The sequence below is a fragment of the Gopherus evgoodei genome, chromosome 13 (genome assembly GCF_007399415.2).
Source record: "Gopherus evgoodei ecotype Sinaloan lineage chromosome 13, rGopEvg1_v1.p, whole genome shotgun sequence".
Taxonomy (NCBI): Eukaryota; Metazoa; Chordata; order Testudines; family Testudinidae; genus Gopherus; species Gopherus evgoodei.
This window is the reverse complement of record NC_044334.1, coordinates 30,822,802-30,842,443: the sequence shown is the minus strand read 5'-3', so window position 1 is coordinate 30,842,443 and position 19,642 is coordinate 30,822,802. Positions and strand designations below refer to the sequence as shown.

General features: G+C 48.5%; 1 protein-coding gene across 6 annotated transcripts in view; it reads left to right on the top strand.

The window, feature by feature from the left end:
* Positions 1 to 19,642, top strand: part of AP1B1 (adaptor related protein complex 1 subunit beta 1) — a 73,971-nt gene that overhangs the window by 23,514 nt on the left and 30,815 nt on the right. For 4 of the 6 annotated variants that reach the window (XM_030582819.1, XM_030582818.1, XM_030582817.1 and 1 more), the window contains exons 2-7: positions 4,058 to 4,120; positions 8,909 to 9,014; positions 12,419 to 12,554; positions 14,064 to 14,309; positions 17,678 to 17,868; positions 18,624 to 18,845. In XM_030582819.1, the coding sequence (XP_030438679.1) occupies positions 4,084 to 4,120; positions 8,909 to 9,014; positions 12,419 to 12,554; positions 14,064 to 14,309; positions 17,678 to 17,868; positions 18,624 to 18,845 (938 nt within the window). In that variant the 5' untranslated portion in view covers positions 4,058 to 4,083. Of the gene's footprint in view, positions 1 to 883; positions 975 to 1,819; positions 2,035 to 4,057; positions 4,121 to 8,908; positions 9,015 to 12,418; positions 12,555 to 14,063; positions 14,310 to 17,677; positions 17,869 to 18,623; positions 18,846 to 19,642 lie in introns of all 6 variants that reach the window. The other 2 variants (XM_030582816.1, XM_030582815.1) reach the window with 2 other exon arrangements.

Genomic DNA, 19,642 nt, shown 5'->3' with positions numbered 1-19,642 from the left:
TAGGCAGAATTTCGGGGGCGACGCCGCTTGATTGACAGCAAGCGATGTCATCGAGAGGCGTCGCTGCTGAAATTCGGGGGCGACACCTCTGATGTCGCTTGTCAGCGACAAGCGTCGTCATCGAGAGGTGTCGCCGCCGAAATGCTGCTGCGGCATTTCGGCGGGTGCTTTCCCAAGGGCCAGGACGCGGGCGCATTAAGATGCCCCTGTGGGCACCATGGCACCCGCGGGCACCGCGTTGGAGACCCCTGATCTAAGGGATTGAACAGCCGGCCATGTAAGCTTTGCCATCCAGGCACAGGTAAAAGAGTTAAGATTACATTGCGGTAGCCTTCTCTGAATATTATTTGTAGCAGTTTTACCCTCTGTGTTAAAAAGACATAACTAACAACAATTAATAATAAAAAACCCTCTATCTGTAGTGTTTTTGCAGTTGAAATACAAGACTGTTTGTCGGGACACCTAGGTTCTCTTCCCAGCTCTGTGACTTTGCACTGCCACTTCCCTGCAATGTGCCTTTGTTTTCCTCACTTATAAAACGGGAGATTTCTTACCTAGTTCACAGGGAGGATGGGCCGTAATTCATTAATGTCTGTAAAGCTCTTTGCATGTCTCCAGATGGATGTTGCTGTCTAAATTCAAGAGATTACTACCTTCTTAAAAATGGATGGTGGGGGTGGATGTAGAGCCTGATTCTTACTTACCATAAAGCCCCTTTTTGTGTTAATAAGAAACAGGCCTCTAATACATCATGTCTGGCTTTGTTTCTTCCTTATTCCCCTCTTAGCTTAGACAATTAAACTAACCTGGTCAGTTCTCTCCTGTTGGTGATCCTTGGGTTTCCAACACTGAAGTTTACTTCTTGGGCAATTCTCCTCCACAGATTTCTTTGCTTCCCTGCAGAAAAAGACTTGTGACAGGAAAGCAAAGGGAAAGCTGCAAGAGCAGTCACGTGCCCCTCCCCGGTAGAGCAGGTGAGTTGGTTCGGGCACCTAGAGCAACCCGTAAAGATATAAATCAAGGCTCCTTTTTATTGCCAGAGTGATGTAAAGGACAGTGTGGCCTTAAATGCTTATGGGGCTTTAGTGATTAGAACTGGTCTAAATTTTTGAACTGAAAAAATTTCTATCAAAATGTGCTCCGTGAACTGTTTGCTACTGACCTTTCTGGAGATGGTCAGTAGCCAATATAAATTGTGAGTTTGATTCCCCAGCCCTCACTGCTTCAGTTGCTTATGATGTAACACTGAGTGTATGGCTGCATATATTTGTTGACTAATAACTAGAAATGCAGGGTCAAATCTAGCTACATTACTGTTAGGCAAGGAGGTTTGAGGATTTTCCCCAATGCTCTCCACTCCCATTCTCCATCCATTGTATTGCAGTTTAAATAAATTACCAAAATAAATAAAGTCCATCAATGGCGTCCCTAGCCTCTGTTTTCCAGAAACTGGGAATGGGCGACAGGGGATGGATCACTTGATGATACCTATTCTGTTCATTCCCTCTGTGTCACTTGGCACTGGCCACTGTCTGAAGACAGGACACTGGGCTAGATGGACCTTGGGTCTGACCCAATATGGCCATTCTTATGAAACCAGTGTGATTTATATTGTGGTGTTACTGATAAATACAATTAGCAGAATTTTAAAATATTGTGTGCAGAATTTTTGTTTGTTTGTTTGTTTGTTTTGGTGCAGAATTCCCCCAGGAGTGGAAGTTACACTTAAGTCATGTTTTAAATTTGAAAAAAGAAAATCCTGAGGAAAAATGTATTAATAAAAACTCTCTTTTTTTGTGGAACCAACCTAATTTGGCAGTGCTGCCCTAAGTTCTATTTATCTAGTATATTGAGGGACTCCTGAAAACCCTGTAAGAACATGGACAAACTTGCAGTTGAAGGATTAGTAAAATATCACAGAAAAAGAGACCAGTCTGGAACTTCCCAACCTTCTAAAAAGGCCACCCACTGCTTAGGTATTGGACTGCTGCCAGACTGAATTGGCCCTGTCAACACTGGTTCTCCACTTGCGAGGTACTCCCTTCTCTTCATATGTCAGTATATAATGCCTGCATCTGTAACTTTCAGTCCATGCATCCGAAGAAGTGAGGTTTTTTACCCATGAAAGCTTATGCCAAAATAAATCTGTTAGTCTTTAAGGTGCCACTGGACTCCTTGTTGTTTCTTGTGGATACAGACTAACATGGCTACCCCTGATACTTGACCTCAGCTGTTTGGGATTATATAATATGGCCTAAAGAGCTTGGCTGAGTGTGACGAACTAGGAATGTTCTTAATGTTTGCTCTGAATACTGTGTTGGTGCCTTAGTGTCCCTATGGCAGTTCTTAAGTATCTGGCAGAGCAAAAGGACAGTGCACCCCTCTGTCTCCTAGCAACTGATGGCCTGGGCCCCTCCCCTGCAAAGGTGCCAGCTGAAGGTGTTGGAGACAAAGGGATCAGGTGACCTCCTGGCCCGGGAAAGGGGCTGAGCAGAGAGGAGGGGCTGGGGGGGTTGTTAGTCTGGAGCTGGCTGGGGTCAAGGGTGGAGGGCAGACCTGGGGGTCTGGCTCACTGCCCCCCAGAATGGACCCAGCCGAGGGGTCCAGTTCGCTGTATCTACAAGCTCTGTTTTAGACCCTGTTCCTGTCATCGAATAAACCTCTGTTTTACTGGCTGGCTGAGAGTCACGTCTGACTGCAAAGTGGGGGTGCAGAACCCGGTGGCTTCCCCAGGACCCCGCTGGGGTGGACTCGCTGTGGGAAGCGCACGGAGGGGCAGAGGATGCTGAATGCTCCAAGGAGAGACCCAGGAGGTGAAGCTGTATGAGCTTCTTGCCCTGAACAAGTCTGCTCCAAGGGAGAGGAGGCTCCCCAAAGTCCTGACTGGCTTGGTGGGGAGCAGTTCCAGAGCATCGCCCGGGGACTCCGTGACACTGAGTACTGCATGTTTGAACTTAAAGGAACAGTGCTTCAGAATTGGTGCCTAGTGTTAGCGACTTGGAAAAGGACCATGTTTTGTGAATACAGAGGTGAAGACTTGCACTATGTTTTGAGATGCAATTATTCCTTTACATTTACCCTAGAGGGAGGCTTCCTTGGAACTAATTTCATCATCAGCTTTGCCTTGTTCCTTCTCTCTTCTGAGAACCACTTGCTATGTGGGGTAGGGGAAGGGCTTGGTTTGCATCTTCACGGGCATAAAACTTTCTGCCTGGAATGAAGTAAACAGAGGATTATTGCACTAGTCAAGCTGCTTTTGGTTAGTCCCCAGCAAAACTGCTGCTCCCTCCTTCACTTGCTACTCTGAGACTGGTTTGGCTAATGTGCCCCATAAAGCTTTGCAATGCAGCAGTTTGTCTAAGAGCCTCAGGTTGTGTTTTGTTCATGAAAAGTGCTAACATGACAGCTCTGGATGAAGAAATGCTTGTTTGTCCACAGAATAAGCACAGCACAGGCAGTACAAACTTCCCTCCCACAATGCCCCATTGATGTGCCTACACCCTGAACTGAGGGGGAGGGGGAGTTGAATCTCTTCAGTCCTGTTCTCTGAGGCTTTTGATAAGAGGGCCAGTTAACACCAGTTGGGATGGGCTGTGTGGTGGATGTCTCCCCATCACCACTGCCCAGTCACTCTGCTGAACTGCAGGCTGGTATTGAGGCACATTGGATTTGAACTGGGGTAGCAGCAGTGATTACCATTACCATCCAGTCCAGCTGGGGAGCCACCAAAATGGGCCAGCTGGGGTAATGACACACTAGCTTTCCTTCACTGCCCTTTTTTGGAGGGGGAGGGGAGAAATACACTGCGACCTACTTCACTGACCCTCCTCTGAGGGTTAGGAGTACCTAGGCACCCTGCCACGTGTGTGTCTCCCTCTCCTTTCCGGAAGAGATGCACCCTGCTCCATGCTCATGGTCTTGTTGCTTTTCCTGAGGGAGAGCAGAGTTTCTTTCCCCTCTTGTTTTTTCCTCCGAGTGCTTCCTCTGCTGTCGCTGCTTCAGCAGAAAAGCAAGGGGGTTATCCAGGTGTCAGCATTTTTTCTCTCTCTCTCCTCAGAGACGAACTGCAAACCAGGGGCCAAAATGACAGACTCCAAGTACTTCACCACCACAAAGAAAGGTAACAGTGCTTGCGCGGGCTGCTTTACTCATGCTTCCCAACATCTCTCCTTTCCCAAGGAGGATGCCTCTGCATGGGATTGTTAGCGCAAGTCCTGCTCTCTTCTGCAATGAGGGGTGGGTCTGACTCTGTGCCCAAATTGGGGAACCTCCAGAGTTCTAATTAGCAATTGCCCCCATCTCACTTCAGTGTTTGCCATCCTAAAGATTCAGATGCAGAAGGAATTTTTAGTTACAGGAACTATATAGTAGGAAGAGGAGGGGGAAAGAAATTGGTTAATGGTTAAAAGCTTTTAATAACTCTGTTCCTGCTTGCATGCAGTGTGCTAAGCTAGATGACTGGCATGTGTGCAGTTCTCTCCCATCCTTTGAGTGAGAGCTGCAGGATCTCCATTTTGTGAACAGTTGAGGGAGCGCTGTGCATGCGGGTGGGGTTGGTAACTTGCTCATTAGCTGCAGGCAAAACTACCCATCATTCAGGCTTCTGAACCCCTGACAGATTCCAGATAATATTCTAGCTCCTGAGTGGCAAAAGCAGTTTGCACCCAGCTCAGTGGCCTGGCAGTGAACCGAGACAAGCCTTTTAACTGTTCTTTTATCAGCTTTTGCAGCTTAGTAACACCCATCAGTGCAGCTGTCAGAGTGGCCCTTGCAGATGGCCTGTTTCTTTAATGCGCTTGTTAAAATGATCTGGCGGAAAATCCGATAGGCCTGAAACCTTCACTAACCACTGAAGCAGCAGTGCAGGTGGCTCTCAGGGTGCTAAATTTAAGTATCTGCCAAACCAAGGAAATAATGTAAATGAGTGGAGTCGAGTGTCTTACTGTTCCATCCCTCCACCAGAGGCTGTAATTACCCCTTGTCAGTGAAAGGTGGGAAGGCTGAGTTAAAAAGAGGGCTTAGGAGCTGTGATCCCAGTGAAACATTGATAGCAACAAAATGACCCTCTACCCTGTGACAATAGCATATTCTTTCTGTTGCTGTGGCCTTAGTTGCATACACATTTGCAGGGCCGCCCAGAGGATTCAGGGGGCCTGGGGTCCTCGGCGGCGGGGGGGCCCCTGCTTGGGCAGTAATTTGGTGGCAGGGGAGCCTTCTGCTCCGGGACCTGCTGCCGAAGTGCCCCAAGACCCGCGGCGGGCGGCCCCGCTGCCAAATTACCGCCAAAGATCCAGCTCTTCGGCGGTGGGTCCCAGGATGGAAGGGATCCCCTGCTGCTGAAATACCGCCAAAGACCTGGAGCAGAAGACGCTCCAGGCGCCCTGGGCCCGGCGAGAGTTTTCCAGGGGCCCTGGAGCAAGTGAAAGACCCCGCTCAGGGGTCCCAAACTCTCCTGGGAGCCCCTGTAGGGCCCGTGACCTAGGGCAAATTGCCCCACTTGCCCCCCCCCCCCGGGCGGCCCTGCACATTTGTACCTAGTGCATATGACTGCACCATTTGGTGACAGTGGAGGTGTGGGGACAATGGTGTGTCAGTGTCCTCTGACGCTGAATTTTGAGTCAGTGGACTCTGAGCCACAATGAATGTTCTAGATCAGTGGTCTCCAAACTTTTTTGATCGCGCACCCCTATCAGTAAAAAATTTTTGAGCACGCACCCCTAATATATGTATGTATTTGTGTGTAATTTATACACCTGTACTACTATACTAATATATTATGTACATTATAAAACGTACAAAAAATAGAAATTAAAGGATGAGGTAAAGATGAAATAAACAATATTTTTTAAATTTTTATTGTATTTAATGGTACAAAAAATCTTTTTTTTTAAATTAATTTAGTGAGAGCAATGTGATTGAATATGCTTCATTATTTCTGAAAATCTTGGTTTAATGCTTTGATAAAGCGATTTGAAGGTCTGGATTAGGTTTAGGGTGTGGGAGGGAGCTCAGGGTGGGGTGCTGGGTCTGGGAGGGGGTTAGGGTGTGGGAGGGGGCTCAGGGTGGGGTGCTGGGTCTGGGAGGGGGTTAGGGTGTGGGAGGGGGCTCAGGGTGGAGGTGGGGGAGGAGGCTCAGGGCTGGGGCAGGCAGGAGGGGCAGACCACTTACCTGGGGCAGCTCCTCTTTGGTGCAGGAGGCCCTGCGCAGTGCGGCACCGCCTCCATGGCCACGATTCTGGGAGCTCCACCTTCTCTCCCCCCCCCCGCCCCCGGGCGGGCCACCTGGAACGCAGGGGCTTTAGGGGCTGCGGGGCCCTGGGGGCCTGGCCTGCAGCTCTAAAGCCCCTTTTGGAATGCGGCCCTGCGAGCACGGGCCAGAGGACTCCGGAGGAGCAGGGCAGCCAGCGGCCAGAGAGAAGTGCCGCTTTCCCCTTCAAAGTGCAGCTTCCCTCCAGCCGGCTTTGAAGGGGAAAGCGCCACTTCTTTCCAGCCACTGGCTGTGCAGCTGCCCCTGCTCCTCCACAGGCCGGGGGACTCGGGGCCACATTCCGAAAGGGGCTTTAGAGTTGGAGGCCAGGGACCCGGGGCCCCCTTAGCCTGGGGCCCTGCAGCCTCTAAAGCCCCTGTGTTCCGGGTGGCCCTGCCTGCAGGGGGCAGGGCAGCTTCCCTGTTTGCTCCTTCCCTCCTTCCTCCGGCCACACCCCCAGCGGTGCTCCTCCTGTCGTGCCCCCCAATGGATCGTCTTGCACATCCCACTTTGGAGACCGCTGTTCTAGATCACATCCCCTCCCCTGCGCAATCTTCCACGCGCCTAATCCAATCCCTGTCCCGTTTCCATCCTATAGAGTTTGGCACAGCCTGTTACTCTTTGCTGAAGAATGAGCTGGTAGAGAGACCTCAGGACCCAGAGCACACGGTGCTGTCAGGCTGGGTTGGATGAGTAGGAAAATAGAGACTTGTATCCTTGCTACTTTTGCCACCTGTCAGCTAGCACCAGTGTGTGGCTTTATGGGAGATGGACAGCTAATCAGAAACGAATGGTCTAGCGCTCCTTAGTCAGACCACTGCACGTAGCCATGTGAGAGCTGAGCATGTTATCTCGGAGACGCCACTCCTGCAAAACTGTGGAGGAGAGTGTGAGCTGGCACCCAGCAAACCATTGGCAACCATCTCCTGCCTTAGTTTGGGGACTGTGTTCTCAGAATGCTCTTGCTGTCAGTGTAGGACTGGCGCTCTCTGATCATGTGGGGGCAGTTCTGCTACTGGAGATAAGCCTTTGCGTCAGTTACGACTTAGAACTGACTCAGGAAGAGTGGATTCAAGCTTTGCAGAACTTACCAAACAAGCAGTAATTGACCTAATGCAGCAGAGGAAAGGTTGGGTGGGCACTGAAGCTCAGGGCTAACACCTTGGTAGAAAGTCCAGCCTTCTATAGTTGCTGGGCTGGGAGAGATTCTGGAATACCCACCGCAGGGCTATGTCTACCAGACAGACTCAGGCAGCCCGTTCTGGACAGGTCAGGTTCAGAGAGTGTTCTTAACAACATGATCCCTAGAAACCTTTTATTTACAATGAGAACTTGAATTCTGCAGTAACTGATGATGTAGTGCTTTCCTCTGCCACCCCTCCTCTGTTCATAGATTCTCTCCAGTGGTGAATGGATTTTTCATGCCTTGCCTGGGTTGTAGCCCTTGTGAAGTTAGATTTTGTCTGTTCACCTCAGTTTCCCCTTCTGAAGAACTGGGATAATACCTTTTGCACAAAGATGTTGATGCTTAATTCCCTAATGTGCTTTGAGATCACTAGATAGTTGGTGCTAGAGAAACACAGATTCCTAGACGCCACAGTGAAATTTCAACACCCTCTGTTCCCTTCTGAAAGTGTTGGCAGTTCCCATTTCTGCACACATGAAACAATACTGACCAAAGAGTTACTATGGTGTGTATTTCAATGAGCTGAAGGGGAAGGTCAGTGAAGAGCTACCCATTGGCTATTGCCAAGTTCCCCCTTGCAGATCCTCTTTTTGTAGAGGAAACACCAGGTCTGATTCATAGATGGGCAGGCCAGAAAGGTTCATTGTGATCATCTAGTTTCACCTCCTGACTAACGCAGGCCAGAGAATAGCCCCACAATAATTCCTGGTTAAGCATATCTTTAAAAACAAAAATAAAATCTTGATTTAAAAATGGCCAGTGATAGAGAATCCACCACAACCTTTGGCAAATTGTTCCACGGGTTGATTACGCTCATTGGTAGAAATTTACACCTTGTTTCCAGTTTGAATTTGTCTAGCTTCAACTGTAACAGGATCCTGATATATTCCCCCCTCTACTTCTTACTCCATTGTGTTTGATTTTGCTTCCAACTAGATGCCTCTCCTTCTGGATCCCACTGACACCGATTCTGAGTTAGCCAGTGGGGAACTGGCAAATGCAAGCTGTGCTCTCTCTGAGCACACACATTCTGAGGCAGTCCCAGCCTCAGGGAGCTATTGAGCCCAAACCTTAAACTCTCATCCCCTGAGCTGGTTAGTGCATTGTGCTCCCGCTCCAGTGGCCACCTGCTTTCTGCCAAGTTATTGTAAACTCTCATTGGCCCAGGAAGTGCCGAGTGCCTGATGGAGAAGAGTAACTTGGCTGTGGCTGTGTTCCTGGTGAAGCTAAGGCCTTTACTGAATGTAGCATCTTGAGATGTTACTCCACTGGCTGGGCTCCCTTGCTAGCCTGGGTCAAAAAGAGCTCTTTGCCTTCATTTAATAGAAACAGGCAGGCAATTGCTTTCAGTTCCTGTGGGTAATTTAAAATTGAGCATTCATCTAAGCAACTGACTGTACCTTTCTACCAAAATCTACTGCTTGCCCCAGTCTGTCAGGGCAGGGAATGTTAACTCCTGAATTTCTTTCTCTCCAGGGGAGATCTTTGAGTTGAAGGCAGAGTTGAACAGTGACAAGAAGGAGAAGAAGAAAGAGGCAGTGAAGAAGGTGATCGCCTCCATGACCGTTGGCAAAGATGTCAGGTGCGCTGCTATGCACAGAGTAGAGATGCTTTTGGGATGCCATCTATTGCTGTAGGGTTAGGAGTGCCCAAACTATACCCAGCTGCAGGAATGCACTGGGAGCTTGCCCAGAACCTGAGAGCTGCACCTAATGTGTATTAAATGAGTAGATTATAGCAGCCCATGTAAACTACAGGTCCCAACAACAAAGCTCCTTGGATCAAGACCGAATGTTGCATAATGGGGCCTATGGCTTCTTGAAATCAGCCTCCATTTCCATGACAGAAGACTCCTTTGGGCTCTGTGGGTGGTCTGCACGTCAGTTACCCATTTGTCTTGTGTGAGAGCTTGCCTGTCACTGCAGCCTCTGCTCTGGAAGATGAACGGTATATTCAGGTCAAGTAGCCCATCAGCCAGCAAACTTGACTTGTTTTTAGTAGTAATTTAGCTAAAGGAGGACTGGACTGGCTTCCAGATTAGTTTATTGGAATTATTGCTGCTTTCTTAAATTTAACCATTTATAAAAGGCAAACAAGCCCCTTTTGACAGAGGACAGATCTTCGTTTCATAGATGATGATCTTGTTATGATGAGCCAAGAATAAAATACTAAGCTGAACTCTTCTGTTTTCCTCTCCCTTTTACCCCATCAGGCAGTTGTGTTAAAGATATATGGCCAGCCTCCCTCCCTTCCTCTAGAGGCTGTATGCCTAAATGGTGCTTCTGCCCCTTCCTCTTTTAGGAGTGGTGACCTTGGTCTCTCACACATCCATATGCACCTTTTTAAAAGCATGCATTCAAGGTTATGAGAGAGATCAGCTTCTAGGTCTAGCTAGTAACAGGACAACCACCTAGCACCCTTCAGTGTTAGATGTGTGCTTTATGAAGGTGGCTAAAGCACTGTTCCCATTTTACAGATGTGGGAAACAGGAACAGAATGTTTAAGTGACTTGTCCAGTCTTGCACACTGAGTCAGTAGCAGAGCTGTGACTAGAACCCAAGGGTCAGGCCACCAGGCAGGGCCCCCAGCATCATTAGTTTACATGGCACTTCCCATAGACCTGGTCTGTGCTATGAAGAGAGGCCAGTGTGAGACCCAGGAAGACAGTCTAGGAGAGTGAGGAGGGTGCATTTGAAGGAGCAGGATGTAAGGATTGGATGGAGGGTTCCTGGCCTGGAAGCTACAATGGTAGAAGGCACAAAGTACAGAAAGGGAGGGAAGGATGTGTCTGTGTGAAGTAAAGTTAGGCGCATAGAGAGCAGGTGTCTAGCCAGAGTCTGATCCCTACATCTAACCAGAATGAAGTTTCCCTGAAGTCTGAGATAAATAATGAGTGATTCCTCTGAAGGGAAGCTACCTTCTTGACACACGAATGCAGAGTACGGTTTCAAGCAGAATCCATTTGAATTCAGGGGAATGCTGGGAGCCTCAAAGTCTTAGATTCTGGAACTTCATCAAGTGTTAATAGAGATTAAGTCAACTGAAGAAATATATGTGTGTGAGCACTTTGAAGATCTATTTCCTGTGCTCATGAAGGGTTCTGCTTCCTCAAAGCTTTGTTGCGCCTCATCAAATGGCTGGGCAGTATCAGAACAATGGTAGCTTGAGAATCCATTCCCATCAGTGGAGAGCGTGACAGCAATTTAAGAATGGCTTTTAACACAGTAAATATTTACTGTCTGGCAGATACCAAATCACTACTATATTCCATATGTATGGGTTCCCCCTTAACTGATCTCACCCCACAGATTGCACCGTTTTACTATTCAGTTGATTTGCTAGGGCATGCATGTTAGCTTTAAAACAATGAGAACTGGCCAAGTAGGTCCAGCAATCTCTGACCTTGACTGATTTTTTGAGAGTTAGGTGTCTGAGTATTTCCTTCCCCTCCCCCCCCCCGCCTGCCCAGATTCACTCCTGAATTGTTCTAGCCTCATTCTGCTTTAGACTTGGTGGCCTGACTAGCTTTTTTAGATGTAACATCATTGCAAGGGAAAACTCACTAACAATCAAGTGGATCTGGGCTCTGCTGTATTAATAGCACACTTGCCCATACACCCAGCTCTGAAGCTGTCAATGGGCTCTTACACAGGGCTATTTCTCCATACAACGTATCATGCATTCTTGCAGCTCTAGAATATTTTCACTCATTCACTAGGATCATAGACGTCTTTTCTAGCTGCACTCTGTTAGGGAGTTGTTACAGCTCTGGAATTCAGTGCTGTCCTTGTGAAGCTGTGTTCCTGATAAGAAGGATGCTGTATAAAGTGAAGTGTCTGCTGTCTCGCTTTTTCTATTCTGTCTTTTGATGCAATAAAGTTTCCCGTCAACACTGTGGAAAGATGTGACCACACAATCTTTTTGACTGAGTGTGCTGTCATGTCTGAACAGCCATTGGATGATTACTTGTGGTACAGGACTTTGTTCAGCACATAGTTTAGCTCTTAAAAGAATTTATACTTCACTGTGAAATTCGCTGTGTTGAAGCATTTGTGCTCAACATGGCTGCAGGTGGAGGAAAAGCAAGCCTCCACACTTAACCATGGTTCTTTTAAAAATTGTATGTGACATAGTCCACAATGCAGCTTTAACCTGGTCAGTCTCATAGTGTAGACTGATTCTAATTGCTGGAGTCACTGATAAATGGTTTTCTAGATCTTTTAGATAGGAACATGAAACAAGTTTTTAGGGGAAGGAGGGTAAAAAAAGGGGAAATGGCTAATGACTATAAAAGTGAGGACAAAGTCCCAGAATGAATCAACAAATGCTTTTAAAAGGGAGCCTGCCAGTGAACAAGTCTCTAAAGGGAATAGCTGCTAAGCAGTTAGCCTGGAGCATAGTAGGGAAAGAATAGAGGTTGAACAAGGAGTGTGGCTTTAAATAGAGGACAAAATGTGTATTTGATGTCCACTCTCTTCTGTATGTGCTACAGAACTGTACAGCTGTCTGAAGATGATCTGAGGGAGATTCCAAAAGCCACTAATAGAGTTTCCTTGGCTATCTTACTTACAATTGATGTAGGTTTCTTTAATTTAGTGAAGGTCTATTAAGACTGGATCAACTTTCAAGGAATTGGAGAACCAAGTTTGCAACCAAAATTCCAGGGTAGAGCATTCTGGGGTGAGGAAGATGACCCCAAGCTTTATCCATTAGGGACTGCTTCGTTGAGCTTATCTTAGTGGAGATCCATGAAGAAATCCAGATGTTGGAATGGCTCCTTCAGAGAGCTCAATGGAGTCTCACAGTTGTGTACCTAAAAGGTTTTGGAAATACTGTGGCAGCTGGGAGGGCCGGAGGAGGTGATATGTGGCTGGGCACATGCATACCTCTGGTTATAGAGGTGAAAGTTGAACATGCCCCAGCTAACTCTCACATCTCCTGTCTCAGTAGCACTGGGATAGTTTATGCTGGCACTCTGTGTTTCAGTGCACTCTTCCCAGATGTGGTGAACTGTATGCAGACCGATAACCTAGAGCTGAAGAAGCTGGTCTACCTGTACCTGATGAATTATGCCAAGAGCCAGCCAGACATGGCTATTATGGCTGTCAACACCTTCGTAAAGGTGAGATGGGATTGCTGCTTACTGTGGCCATGTACACCTGCGTCGTGGAGGGCTCAGGCTTGGTTTGCCATGTGTATCCAGAACCTAAGTCATTCAGCAAAATCCCTGACTGAATTTCCACTCCTCCTCCTCCCCCTCCCCCTCCTCTCAATGAGCTTAATATTGCTCTTGGGGAGGAGGAAATGGGACCGGGGCAGCTCCAGGCACCAGCACACCAAGCATGTGCCTGGGGCAGCTAGCCACGGGCTGCGCTCTGCCAGTTGCCACAAGGGTGGCAGGCAGGTTGCCTTCGGCGGCTTGCCTGCGGAGGGTCCGCTGGTCCCACGGCTTCGGCGGACCTCCCGCAGGAGTGCCATTGAATCCGCGGGACCGGGAACCTCCCGCAGGCAAGCCGCTGAAGGCAGCCTGCCTGCCATGCTTGGGGTGGCAAAATACCTAGAGCCGCCCCTGAACGGGACACCCATCACCCAGTTCACCCTTACTTGTGCACCATAATCCTTCAGTCCTGGGCTTCCCTTTTCACCACTTCACCTAAGAACTTAATCCTGACCTGGAAGAATCTCCCTATGAGTGGGAATTCAGTCACTGTGTGTGCCCCTCACATCAATCCTACCCAGGCTTCCCAGGCCCTGTACTGTTCTCCCATCAAATGCTGTGATGAGAGAATAGTATGGGGCCTGGGAAGCCTGAAAACTGAATTGCCACTTAACCAGCTCCAGAGAAATGTGTGCAGGTTGGCTTTCTCAGCCTTACCTCTCTGGTCTTATGTAAATCAGCTGTAATACCCTGGGGCTTGAGCACTGGCTGAAGAAGCTAAACTTGGCCTTTATTTTAGCTCAGAAGAAATACTTCCATGGCAGTTGTATTTCTGTTATCCTCTCATAAACTGTGGAAGTTCTGTCCCCTCCACGAGCCTCCCATGGCTAATGTCTGTCCTGGACCATCAGCAGAGTTCACCAATAAGGATGGCTGTAGCTGAGAAGGTCTTCATGTTCTCCTTGCTGTAGGCGTCTGCAGCTGCAGAATGAGTATGTGTTGGGAGCAAAGATGCTGCCAAAGCAGAATTTGAAATGCTTTTGGATTTGCTAGTTCCAGTTCATGCTGGAAGCCGAATACCCTTTGTGTAGGGGTGACTTACAGGTGAGGAAAAGAGTTGCACTTGATGGCTTTTGCAGAAGGTATGTAAGCACTTGGCAGAGTTGGCATTCAGGTGACACCTAACCGGTATCTAAATGAGAAATGATGATGTCAACATCCAGACAGCTAGCATTAAGGGGTTAATATCTGCACTGTGGCCCAGGCTGTCAAACTCACATTCCTGAAGTCCTAAATCCATATTGAGGCGCCTAAGTGAGTGACCTGATTTTAGCACTCAATTCATGGCACCACTGGAATTCTAATCACTTTTGTTTTGGTTCCTGAATATGTACTAAGAGCTCCAGCCCCCCTAAGCCTGAAAATTGTGGCCCAAAGTGTCAGGAATCTAACTTTCTTTTTTAACCCCTGTAGGACTGTGAGGATCCCAACCCTCTTATCCGTGCTCTGGCTGTGCGCACAATGGGCTGCATCCGGGTAGATAAGATAACTGAGTATCTCTGTGAGCCACTGAGGAAGTGTCTGAAGGACGAGGACCCTTATGTGCGCAAGACAGCAGCAGTCTGCGTGGCAAAGCTTCATGACATCAATGCCCAGCTTGTGGAGGACCAAGGTTTCCTGGACACATTGAAGGACCTGATCTCAGATTCCAACCCTATGGTGATTGTTCTTTTCGGCTTTCATTTGCTGCTCTATGCTGTCTTCACCCCCTTTCTCTCTTCTCCTCCAGACTTGGTCAGTTGCTCTTCCCACTCACTTATCCTCTCCCACTAATCCACGCATAAACCTCTGCATGGCTCTGTGCATTCATTGCTTCAGCCAGGGGCATTTGGGAATCTTCCAAAACATGAGTATGCCGAGATCTCTTCAGTGGTCCTTAGAAAATGCCATTGTACAAAGGAGGCTTCTCTAGCCTCCAGACGCTGTGGACTCTCCCTCCTCTTCCCCCCCCCCCTTGCTTACACTACAATATTATGGGGTAGCCTCTTGTGAGAGCTGTGCAGATCTCTCTGCTTGCCCTTGTAATCCTGGCCTGGCCTGGCCTTCCTTTCCTTTTGCTGCCTCTGCAGTATGCTGTTTGTTAGCAGGTAACCATTCAGCCCTTCCAGGTGCATCCCGGGTGAGAAGGCCCTGCTTGCTAGTTTGAGGTAATCTGAAAGGAGATGGATACTGTAATAGCCAGTGACTCCTGTGTGGTTAGTGCCTGCTCTGACAGAGGAATGGAGTAGATGATGCAACGAGTCTTCTCCATTGCAAGGTGTTCTGTGCAAATGTCACTCACTCATGTCTCTGCAAAACCAGACAAGCTTAGGAGATGGGGCTTGGAGGTGCATTAAAGCTGTTTTGGGGGCAGGGGTGAAGGCTTGTATCACAGAACTCTGCTGATGGTGCAGAAATGATTCTGATGCCGGTACTGCTTTCTGGGTAGTCATTGCCACCAACACAGCCACCTTGACTAAAACCCAACAGGGAGCCATGAATAGGTGCAGTGCCTGACAAGAGGGGAGCGATATTGGAACAATCATGTCTGTGTCTGATGCCTTTTCAGTCTGTCAGAGCAACTGCATGGAGCACTGGCACTAGGCAAGAGATGTGCTTAGTTCTAGGAGCATTCTTGTAAAAGCTATGGATATGTCAAAGTCAATCTCCTCCCACTCTGCCAGCGGGACTCTTCCTGCCTGTCAGTTTCTTCCTTGTGCCTCAAAGGGCTACACTTTCTTCTTTAGTTAGGTCTTAGCCCTGCTGCTTCCATCCTTACACTCCTCAAGAGAAGCTTATCTCTTCTGTGGATCTCCTGGCTAGGTAAAGAGGCCGGGGAGAGCGCTTACATGTGATCTGGTGGCTCTAGCCTCTATTCTTTGCAAGGGTTCAGTTACCATCGAGCTGCCATCCAGGAAATTAGGGTTTTGGGAAATGGAAGCTCTGGTGTAATGACTCTGGCATAAAATGGTGGCTGCATTTCACCAGTTCCTTTGTGAGCTCACTGGCTCTTAGTTCATAACATGCTTTGGGGTTCTGGATACCAGTCAGGGTGGCTTAGTGAGCATTGGCTCTGAAACATCTAGGGAATCTGGAGCCACGATTTGGAATCCTGTCTAGGTCAGTTTAACCATTTGTCCTTCGGAAGCTATGTAACTGTCTTGACTGAAACCTTTACAATCAAGGGCCTGTCTGCTCTGCTTGGGCACCCTTTGCACTTATGGGTAGCAATTAGCCTTACCTAGCCAAAATTTCCCTCCCCATCTCTGCTTCAGACCATTTGGCTGCTGCTCTCTAGCACAGAGGTGGCTGCCTGTATATAGTTGGTAAGCGCTCTAGGATCCTGCTGAGATGAAAGGTAGGCAGATGTATTACTTAGCCAAGATGAAAACCATGTAACATCCACATCGAGCTTCCTCTTGTGAGGGGACTTGGCAGCAGCTAGGCCTGCAGCATTGTGTCAGAGCTCCCAATCAATGCCAAGGATTTGGGTTCTCTCCTCATGATCAGCCCATGGCAGCATTTCCAGCTCTGAGTGCAGTGTCCTCCCTCTCTGCTCTGCCAGGATTACTTTGACTGCAGAAATCAGAAGGGCCTAATGGAGGAACGAACCTCCTTGTTCTCTCCAAACCCCTATGCCCTGAAGAGAGCACTACAGCAGAAAGTCAAGAAGCACTTTTGTGTCACTGAAATGCATTGACAAGTCTGTTTGGCCTGTAAGTACAAACAATTCCCCCTTAGGTTTTTTTCTTTCAAGCCTGGATGATCAGATTAGTTTTTAGCTGATGGCCAAGCCCTGTTCTGATCTCTAGCACAGCACTGATGCCAAAATCCAATACTACAGCTAGCCAGCAACTGGGGACTCAGAAGTTAGTGAATAACCCTGCAACACGGGTAGGTTTGTAACATCTTTCGCTGTGTTACAGGTTCCAGGGGAGACTCGTCACATCCTTGATAACTTGTGGACTTGCGCCTTCCTCTTATCTCTCTCCTCCTCTAAAAGAAAACCCTGACTTTGGTGCTGGAGAGTATTTCAAAACCTACTAACCACCATGTCTCCCTCGCCCCTCTCTCTTCTGCCCGTCAACTCTTACCACCCACCCAATTAAGCATCTGCATTGCTGTGCAAACCTCACAAGCAGAGAGCCAATGGCTTCAAAGGAGATTAATGGTGGTTATTTGTTTAGGGAGCAAAGGTGTTGTGGTCAGTGTCTGAACAATGGAGGATCCCATCTTCCAAGCTCCATGGTGAAGGGCTGGGTCTGACTCCAGCTTCACTTCACCAGCGCACACTGAATATTTAAAGAGGTTACCATGTGGGCCACAGGACCATGCTAACAGTAATTACTCTCAGGTCTCCTGTGTGTATGTTTATTTGTGTGAAGGGGGTTGGCACTCAGTTGTCATTTGGAGTCTCTGAGAGGTGCTGTTGGCAAGGATGTATGTCTGTTTTCAGGGAGCTGGGGGGCTTGTAAATCTGGCTCAGGTTCCATGCAGTTATGAGCTGCTTCTTCCTATCCCTAGTTGACTTTTCCCTGCAGCCCAGGTTGGTGGTAGTGTAAGAAATTGCTTGTGGCTGGTGTGATGGTGAAGCCACTGATAGAGTCGCGGAGGAGCATGTGTCTTAAAGCTTTTTCATGTAGGGTATTCAAATGTGTCTTGTCCAACGAGCGTTTGGTCAAAGAGCTGTGGTTCCCTGGCAGTGTGCAGTGTTCTTGGCTGCCTTGTGGGTCGCCCTGGAGTGCCAGTAGCAGTTTCAAGCCACAATAATGCCCTGCAATTCTTAGTGTCTTTGCTGAGGCAACCTAAGTGCTTACAGAGGTGGATAAGCCCCCTGGCTTGCGGAAGGAGGAACTTGGGCACAGAGGTTACCCGCAGTAACACAGGTAGCTCCTGGAAGAGCCAGAAATAGAACCTGGGTTTCCTGACACCCAGGTCCCCATCTGCTGTCCCCCAGGCAATACTGCCTCCTTGCATCTATGTGACTATGAATGGGAAGGTGTTAAATGTGCAACATGGATATTAATTGCCTGCCTGTCCTCTCTCAGGTGGTGGCTAATGCGGTAGCAGCCCTTTCGGAAATAGCAGAGTCTCACCCAAGCAGTAACCTGCTGGACCTGAACCCCCAGTCTATTAACAAGCTGCTGACGGCCCTGAATGAGTGCACAGAGTGGGGCCAGATCTTCATCCTGGACTGTCTGGCTAACTACATGCCTAAAGATGACCGGGAGGCCCAGAGGTGAGGAGGTCGGGGGGGGGAAGCTGTGGCTCCTGCTGTTGGGAGGCCCCGAGGTGGGGGAGGGGAGGGGCTGTGGCTCCTGCTGTTGAGAGGCCCCGAGGTGGGGGAGGGGAGAGGCTGGGGATCCCACTATTGGGTTGCTGTGGTATCTGGACATTAGGGATCCAGAAATCAGGCTGATTGGCCAATGACTTGTAAGCTACATGGGGCCTATACACTAGACCTTGTAGAGCACATCCTTCCAGTGAGACCCCAAAACATCTTTTTTGGTTTATATTCCCCAGCCAGTGCAAGGAACAAGTATCACTAGTGCCCTGGGGCATATCCCTTCCTGTTCTTCATCTGAGGCTCCACTGTTATGCTGTTCTGTTCTGTCAAGGAGACCTTAACTCTGCTTCTTCCTGAGTCTGTTTTGGCTTCTAGGTCACCTCGAGGTGATGGCTCAGAAGTGGCATGAGATACTCTTCTTTGCCGGCTGAGTTAGTTCACCAGCACTGGCAACGAGGTGATGGGACCCTGTCACTCATCCATTGTTGGGTTTGCCCCTCCAGCAGTCCTGTGAGCCCAGATTACTTTCAGGACAGCGGAGCATGAAAGAAATGGATGAAAGCGGTCCCTAGTGTGAACCAAATACTGGCAGAAGCTTGTAACCTTGGTGGTACTAGCAATGTTTGCCTTAAGGGTTAAAACTCTTTTCTATCCAGTTGCTTTATATTTGTCTTTCTTGTTCTCCCTTCTCCCCACACCCCTCCCAGCATCTGTGAACGGGTGACGCCCCGGCTGTCCCATGCCAACTCTGCCGTGGTCCTGTCAGCAGTGAAAGTGCTCATGAAGTTCATGGAGATGCTGTCGAAGGACCTGGATTATTATGGCACCCTGCTGAAGAAATTGGCTCCTCCTCTGGTCACATTGCTCTCGGCAGAGCCTGAGCTGCAGTACGTGGCGCTCCGCAACATCAACCTCATCGTGCAGAAGAGGTGAGATGCAGCCGTCTAATGCTGATGGGTGGGGAGGCATAGTCAGCTCCTCCATGCCAGGCCTGGCTGGCCTCAGGCAAACCCCTCTCCCTGCTCAGACCTAAGCAGTGGGGCCTTAACCACCCAGCAATCTAATGCCATGAATACAATCTACTTTGGAAGCTGCACAGCAGAATCTAATATATGTGGCCCAGCCCCATTATGATAGTTGAGTTACAGATGTACAGTTTGAGCTTTCAGAACCCCTAGTGATGAGAGTAATTGACATGGGCTTGCTTTAAATCCCAACAGAATCCTCCCTCTTCCCTCGGCAGAGTTGGAATCTCAGAGATTCTGTGAATCAAGAAATGAAATGGACTAGAAACTAAGGATTTGTCTACACTGCCATCACAGGATGCCATTGCAGCTCACGGGGGCATAGCCAAGCTCGGGGCCTGGAGCAGGGAAGTCACTAAAGCACACGCTGTCATGGCTTCACTGTGCTGGTACCTGAACTAGCCAGATCAAAGCTAGGTCTAAACAAGCTCTAATGACACCCTGTGATTGCAGTGTAGCTATATCTTTAGAGACAAGCGTCACCCTCCAAGTGAAGTGTGTACTATTGGTTGCCTTCTCACACTTTATGCTGTATATGATACAACTGTAAAATTCTTTGTTATCAAATGTGTCTAATGATCTTGGAAAAAATCATTTTTGTGTTGCTCTTTAAAATGCAGCTGTTCCTTTTCATATAAAGGAATACCTGAAAGGGCCCTTTCCTGTGTCATGCAACTTTGAAAATCTGCCTATGCCCAATG